This window comes from Lolium rigidum, chromosome 3 (genome assembly GCF_022539505.1).
Source record: "Lolium rigidum isolate FL_2022 chromosome 3, APGP_CSIRO_Lrig_0.1, whole genome shotgun sequence".
In the NCBI taxonomy this organism is placed as follows: domain Eukaryota; kingdom Viridiplantae; phylum Streptophyta; class Magnoliopsida; order Poales; family Poaceae; genus Lolium; species Lolium rigidum.
The window spans coordinates 182949995-182958231 of NC_061510.1; the positions used below are offsets into that span (position 1 = coordinate 182949995).

An 8237-nucleotide genomic window follows, 5' to 3' on the forward strand; every position below is an offset into this window, starting at 1 on the left:
AGTGAGAGGAATGACATCAATGCTAAAGGTTTTCCCCACCCAAAGAAACATTTATCATAAGATGCACGGTTTGCACACCCTATATAGAGGGTGTCAAATGAGACTATAGGGTGCCAACTTAAGAAAACAAATGTATTGGAGTGAGATTGCTAGTCTCTTGGAGATCCCCTTTTATCTTTCTGCTTACTTTTGTTTATCTCTCTAAAGGATCTAATATATCAATTAGAGATGTGTGAATAGATGTGTACAACTTTTAACAATTTAGTTGATTTTTGGGATGTGTGGATAAAAAGCTCTCTAAACCGCAACTATGTAATCACACTTGGGCATCGGGTGGACACAGGAAACTCTTGAAACCATTATGAAAAGAGACATCATAAAAGAAAGAAAACAACTTGCGAAAAGTAAGAAGATGAGAGAGGACTGATATGTTAAACTGAACTACAATTGAAGAGATGCACATGCTGCAAAGGAGGCTTGTAAATAAATTATAGTCTTATTTTTAGTAGATTAACCAAAATTAACGGGGATGCGAGGATTGCTTCTCGGTAATGAATTAAATAACATGACGTTAACGCAACTTTAATTTTATAAAGATATCAAAGCAAGAAACGGCTGATTTGATAGCCTACTAACTAAATTTAAATAATAAAGCGGGGAAAGACTGTAAAGATGTGAACCAAGTAGAGTGGAATGGTTCCATCTCTATGTTTGGTAGCCTCTTAGGTGATAAAAAGTGAAATTACCTCCATCACAAATACATGTATATAAATTTTAGTAATATTAATTCATTTCCAATTCCATTTTTTTTGCATTTTAATGTTTTCTATTTCAGTTAAATCTACAATTAGCTTGTATAGATTGGCAAACTACATCCAAATAGCAGTATAGAAGATTAGCAATCGCTATTTTAAAGACTAGTGACCCAACACAACAATTTATGATCTGAATAATTAACAATTGGAAGTACCGTCGATGCCCAACATCTGCAACAACTCGTTGCCCCTCATTTAACATCAGCTCGCGGCATAGCATCTAGTAGTAGTGTAGACTGTTAGCTTTCTTTCAGCTGAAGCGATTCCCGTTGTCGCCGCTCCTGATTCCCGTTGCCGCCGCCACACATGTTCGCTTGAGAGCCATTGTCGCTTCTGCTTCCCGCCAAAGGGGCATCCTTGTTTGATACCCGTTGCTACCGCGCCACCAATTGGACGAGGGAGACTAGAGAAACGACGGGGAGAGATAGGCTTTGGGTCGTACGGGGGTGAGGACAACCAATCCTCTTTTTTTTTCATCGATTCGGTGATTGCTAGTAGCCGTTCCACCAGGTTTCACCAATTTGGTGGAACTAGTCCATTCCGCATCTAGAGGTTGCATTCCATTCCACTTGATTTCAGATCGAACACATTCTAAAGAAATATACCATCAGATGATGATGGTTAGAGGTTTACGAGTGTTGAAGGATATTTGACAGCCGTGAATCATCATATGCTATTTAAAAGTAATGTGCCCAACTTCCATTTTATAGTAAAAAGATATTGTAGAAACAAAATCTGAGTTTGATCCTGGCTCTCTAGAAGTTAAAAGTTTAACTTCCTCTGGCTCTGCAACCATGAGCATCCATGCTAGGGTGATGCACTGTACCAAACACATCCTCTGCAACCAGACTCGCCCTCTTTGCCGTGCCTTCTTCCGCCGCGCCGTACCTTGCGTCTCCGCCGGAGGCCGACGACCGACGCCTCGATCCCGCCCCGTGCTGCCGCCGCCGCCACCGCCGTCCCCCTTCTTCGTCGGCTCCCGGAGCATCGCGCGTGTTCCCGCTGCTGTCTCCGCCCCCGTCCCAGTCTGTGGCCATTGGGTCTCCTTCCTTCCTCTGAGGTATGAGCTACGTCGTTCCTTCTCATCCAGCAGCGAGCGATTCTCTCTCTTAGCTAAATCAATTCCACTAGCAGGGAGGGAGGGACCTTCACAATTTCTGGGCACACCATCTAGATCAGCCCCTGCCCGATGGAGCGGTGCAGGATCTGGTGGCCGCGCCAGCAGCGTCAGCCAGAGCTGGAGGAGTCCGTGTCCACCAGATATGTCATGTTCGGGTGGCTCTTCCCCCACGCGGGCTCTGTCGACATCGTCGTCTCGGCGTTTGTCTCCGAGGGAGAGATCTTGCGGTCCTTCCCCAGCCTCGACACCTTACAGGTCAGTCACGGCAGCATTACAGTTTACAATACTGGCATCGATTGTGCTTTTAAATGTACTTTGCCGTTTATCCCGTTTATCTTGGATTCTATTAGGGTTTAGCTGGAGGCTTTGACAATGGCCAGTTTGGTTCATTTTGTTATACTGTAAGAAGATTTCTCAAATTTTAAGGCGAACTAACCTAATTTATATAAGAGATCAGTTAAGAAGGCAAAACATATGATCTGGTTCCGCTCGTTTATTATAGTAGGTAGTAGCACATAAATCACAATGCAGATAATTATATGGCATAGAACACTCACAACGTGGGGAGGCCAGTCAAACCAGCCCTAACTTTTTGTTTGTCGCAACGCATTTATTGATTTTCTTACGTGGCTGACTTTTAGCTGCACTTAGTGCACAGTCGGTGAGATACACAAATAACTTATTTATTTACTAAAAGAAAGAATATTTGAAACCCCTCTCCCAATGGAAATAAATAAGCGGACCTCATCCCTGAATTGCGATAAAAGAACGAATATTGTATATGCATGCTTCTGGCTTTGGGTTAGGGGTTTACGAGTTAAAATCCTCAGGAACCAAACGGATTTTTTTTTTTTTGTATTGATGCCTGCATCCTGGAGTCATCTGATACCGCTGGTTTGTGTTTGGCTAGTCGAAATGGATAATCTAACCAACAAGTTTGTGTTTGGTTAGCACAAGGGAATGACACCATTCTTGGATTTAATATTTCTGCATGGACCATAGGAAAGATAATAGCGGAATTTGTTGAATGGGGGTATTTTGCAAATATTTCGTATGACCCTCTTCCAGCCCTTGAAATCTGTAGCCATTAGCTTAATCTAGTTTGTGTGCGTTACTTAAACTGAACATCAAGTGAAGATCATGTACATGTTATGGACTTATGGTAAGGTGGTTAAATGCAGTGGCAGTGCTACACATCACAGCTTTGCCATTAGACTTTTGATTTTTTTGAATTTGTAGACATAAATCCCTACATGTTAAGCCATTATGAAGCATTGACACCACAACACTTAAGTCCTGGCACCGCCACTTGTTGAATCGGTTTCTCGTAACACTTCTATTGTTTTGAATCATCTTATGTCTGAAGGCTCTGAATATTTAAATCATTTTATTGTTCAAACAGCTGACTTGGAAATGTTTGAGTATGAGCTTTCCCTTTACAGCCAAACTTATGTCTTATTGGCCTTTTGTGGTGGTCTGTATTTTTTATCCTCAATGTTTCACTTGACTTAGATCCTTATTGCAGCTTATTTGTGTTACATGTTTTGATACCAGGACCATTGCTTGATTACTGCAATCGTCCATTCACATACTATAAAAATTGGATACATGTATTACGAGAAGGGGGATATAACATCTAGCGTGAAGTCATCTTTAGCTTCTAAATTTCATAATTCCTGATGTGAAACATTTGATCAGATTTTGCTGAATGAAAGATAAAAAGATCCAAGGATGGAAAAAACTTGTTTGTTGTATTTTCTTAATTAATATTGTAATATACATATAGTTATAAGAGAAGTGAGGATATTTTTTCTAATGTTTTTAGGATTTTGAGATTGCTACCTTGCTAAATGTTTTCTTTTTTGTTAGGCGACCATCCTTTCCTCAGATAAAAGGATGCCAATAACACTACAAGAATCTGCAGCATTTACCATCCTTGGGGATTGTGTTATGCATCTTCCAAGAGATTTTGAAGCCTGCTGTGTTAAAGAAAAATATCGGCTGTTGCAGACTCAAGCTGTTAAGACAAAGCATTCTGCCAAAAACCAAGACAGTTCTGTTGTATTGAATGGATCATTGGGAAGTGAAGATCAAGAGCAAAGCAGAAATAATAGAAAATGGGAATGTGATTGTAGCGTATTAGATGGTTTTCTGGATACTTGCAAGAAGTCAGTAGTTAAAGGTGGCAACTGGGTGCACTTTTGCTGTAAGCCTGAAAAGTGCTTCAAATGTAATGTGAGCCAAATTCCAATGCTTCAGCATTTGTATCTTGATGACCAGAATGTTGAGATTAATCATTGCCACGTATGTAAGTCAACTCTCACTTCTTACAACCTTGTGATAATGATAGTTTGGATAATTGTAAACTATTTCCTTTGGTACTGTTCAATTGCTTACTGTGACCAGTTACTTTTTTCTTTTCAATTTATTTAGGTCATACTTTATGATGTTCCAATTGCTGGTAGAAACCATTTTTCCCAGGGGGATGATGCTCCTCATAGTTTGAAGCCCCCCTTCAAGAAGCCGAATTGGATATGTGATCTGCAAAAAAGACCACCAGTTCTTGATTTGGTATGCTCCTTACTGCTTACATGTTCTTACAGTATAATCTAAACAGTTAAATAATCTGGTCCACATATATGTTTGTAGGATCCGATTGTTTTGGCGCTTAATTGCTCAAATGCAGCTAGAGTACCAGTTTCTTGGAAAACTGCGAATAATAGTTCTGCAGCTCATTTCTTGCTTGCAACTGTGTAAGCATCATCCTTTGTCTACCTTCTCTGACTAGCACTGTTTTCTTCTTCTTCTCTTATCTGACTGCTGCTTGTTTATTCAGGTTTGAGGCCTTAGTTCAATTGTTGCAACATTTGACCGGAATAGTTTTGGCTTCAGTATTGACTATTGTCTACATCTTCATTCAACTGTTCAGAAAATGTTTAAGCCATGTGTCCAAGTACTCCATGTTACAAAAGGTCTTCAGACACTCATGGAAAAACATGCATCTCCGTTGTTGCCAAATTCTGTATTTGCCGGTTTCCCTTCAAGACACCTCCTTAAGGTAACTTGGGATGCCTATGATGCTGCTTAAGTTTTCCATTATAACTTAATTAACCGGTAGCTAGTTATCTCGTCTAGTCATGTCAAATGTGGTTGCCAACCTCACCTGGTTTCTTTGCTTTATGATAGCTGACTACTGTATTTCATTCCATTTATGGGTTCACGTTAACCTTGATGTAAGGAACCTTTTTGTTTCCCCAATATTAGAAGTTGAGATTACATATATTTTAGCTGTTAGTGGTGATGGTAGGATAGATTGTTATTAACACTAAGCTTCTCTTCAATTATCCTGGGTATCTTATCATGTTACTTCCATACTCTGCAGCTCCTCTGTGAATGTTGAATATGCACACAAAGCTGCAATTAAGAAGCATGCGTTGTGGTCAAATATTATCATGGATCTTCTGATGGGTTTCATCCTTGGAACAGCATTATTGTTAAACATGGAGACTATTTGCTCCTGGACTTTTTCTCTTCTCCACTACATGACAGATGCTGTCCTGAGATCTGGTTGTGTGTGGCTGATGGGTGTTCCAGCAGGCTTTAAGCTGAATACGGAGTTAGCAGAACTTCTAGGCATGATTTCTCTGAATGCAATCCAAATTTATTCTACCCTTTGGTTCATGTTGGGAGGCTTCCTGAAGCATATAATTCAAGGCCTTGCATTTTCTGGAATCCTTTTAGGTTTCACAGTTCCTGTTTCATTCTTCATAGACATTATCCAGCTTGCGACATTACATGTTACCCTGCTTCAGTGGTTAATCTCCTTAATATATTCAAGGCAGATTCAGACAGTGACATCGTTGTGGCGTCTTTTCAGGTAAAGCTGTGGATACATTGTTGGGTAAATGCACCTCAGATGTAATGAACTCTTTTGGGTTTAGTTGTTTTACAATTTAAAATATAATCTAATTTTCTTCATAGCACTAGAACTGTATGTGTTGTGCATGTAGAATTGATAAAAATATATGATCATATGTGCACCCTACACAAAGACAACAAATTATACTTATAGTACAGAAGATTATCACACTTTTGTCTATTTTGTATGGGACACGTCATTGTATTGTTGTGCGGTTGTGCCCAGTTTTACATCTGCACATGCTTAAGTTCTCTTACAATGGATATGTTGCTTCCATGGTGAACATCGAACATTTAATAATCAATTGTGGAGCTGACATCTTTTAGAGAGTAAACAAAAATGTTATTGGATAATAATTAGCATTTTCATCGTGGAGCTAACAGCTTTTAGAGAAATGAACAGCTGTAAAAGTTAGGATGATGTTCATTTCTCATCTTCTGGCTTAATTGGCGTCCTTATTTTGATGACTGTTTTAACTAACCGTTTATTTAGTGATTTAATTAATCAACTGTTGCAGTTCTAAATGAACTTATAGCAATTTAAGTTTCAAAATATTTTGTTTCTTCATTAGATTTCTTCCTTGTACATTTCTTGTAGACTTGCTGATACATGCTTGTATTATTAACAGAGGGCGCAAATGGAATCCTCTTAGGCAGAGATTAGATAGCTATGACTACACAGTTGAACAACATGTGGTTGGTTCCCTGTTGTTTACACCAGTCTTGCTTCTTCTACCGACAGCTTCTATATTCTATATATTCTTCACTATCTTGAGCAGCACAATCATCTGCTTGTGCATAGTATTGGAGATTGCAATTTCTATAATCCACTGTACTCCTTATGCTGCTTTATTTCTGTGGGTGACAAGGAGGCAAAGATTTCCTGCTGGGTTATTATTCCTCCCCGTGTTGTTCTCGTCAGTTTCTACTGATGATGATGATGCTCTACCAGTTGAATATTGTTCAACCAGTGCATCTGGTGAAAAGAAAACCGACATCCATGTACATTCTGTACCGCTAGTTTCAGAACTTAACTGTAACTATAACACACTTGGTAAGCTGTTTCTCTATTCTTTTGTCGACACCTTTATTATGCTCATGCCACACTTGTTTATTGGCTGGTGTAGTTTTACTATAACATCTTGAGCAGTGTCTGCTTTTTATTCAAGGCAATTTTTGTAATGATTTCCTTCTAAACAAATGAGTGTGTCAGGCCTGTTATGTTGTCATTTTACTTTAACACCCGTTTTCTAATATGTCTCCTTATATTTGTATATCATATGGACGAAAGAAATCATGCTTTGAAAAATGAGATCATCTTTAGCATACAGTTTCTTCCCCTGTGTAGTTTCTTTCAGCTGAGATTTTGCTAACAAAAATGAAGCTAAATGCAGGCCAAGTAATTGGGCCACATTACCAAAAAGTTTTCAAGGGTATTGCTCTCCCTTTCTGCAAACAACTGGCACATGGAATCCTTAGGGGTGCAAGGTTGCTACTTATCTTTTATGATTCAGTTTTATCCTTTTCATGGCATTCGTGACACTTGCTCTATTTGACGCCAGGATCCCTACAACACTGCACCTGTTATCTTCTCCCTACCCTTGGATGCATATTGGCATCAGAGAATACTGGATGCTCTGCCGCGGCGCAACCAAACAGGGACGGAATTAAAGTTTTTATTGTCCCGTCAATGTTTGTTGCCCTTAGAATTTTTCTTTAGCTGGCTAACACAGTAGTAAGGAATGTTCTTAGTTGCAAAATGTAATGATGTTCAGCGTGTCCACAATGGACCTTTTGGCTTAGACTCTAGTTGCCTAACACAATGACAGATGTCTCATTTTGTAATTCAGTAACAAATGTTGTTAGTTGCAAAATTTTATGATATTGACTATTCTGTAGAACTGATGATTGTTGAAATACATCTGGAGTTGAGGAACCGATGCTGCTATTTCTACCTCACCAAATCTCGATTTTTTTCCCCAGAATCTCCACCTTTGTTACAAGCATATAATTTTTCACAGTAGCATAAACCAAAATAGACATGACTACATGAGCATCACATCACATGGATCTTATATTTGGTGCTTGTGCCTTTATCGGCCGTTTCCTTTGATTGCTTGAAACTGTTTTGTGGCTAAAGCCCTTGATCTGACCTTTTGCTACGAACTTCTAAACCATCTTTCGTCTTCTTTCAGCATCTCTAAATGCATGTTAGTTTTAAGGAAGGTCTGCTGCCAAAAGAATTTCACATAATACGTCTTCTTTTTCAAATTGAGAAGCTCTCTGCTCTCAAATTCATTTCCATGGATCTGGTACGCAGTGATACACAAATGCAATACGTGATTACAGTACTTTCGGTTCCTGTTTTGGAATCAATGGCATGA

At 39.2% G+C, this 8237-nt stretch overlaps 1 protein-coding gene across 2 annotated transcripts; it reads left to right on the top strand.

The window, feature by feature from the left end:
• The first annotated feature begins 1775 nt into the window (after window positions 1-1775).
• Window positions 1776-7789, top strand: LOC124702799. Of its 2 annotated transcripts, none has more exons than XM_047234964.1 (10): window positions 1776-1875; window positions 1950-2190; window positions 3805-4239; window positions 4369-4506; window positions 4585-4688; window positions 4772-4993; window positions 5318-5812; window positions 6483-6907; window positions 7248-7341; window positions 7416-7789. In XM_047234964.1, the coding sequence occupies exons 2-10, from the start codon at window positions 2005-2007 to the stop codon at window positions 7522-7524; spliced, it is 2208 nt and encodes a 735-aa protein (XP_047090920.1). In that variant the 5' UTR covers window positions 1776-1875; window positions 1950-2004; the 3' UTR covers window positions 7525-7789. The 2 variants fall into 2 exon arrangements, with proteins under 2 accessions (XP_047090920.1, XP_047090921.1); XM_047234965.1 differs by having other exon boundaries at window positions 5321-5812.
• Window positions 7790-8237: the final 448 nt, after the last annotated feature.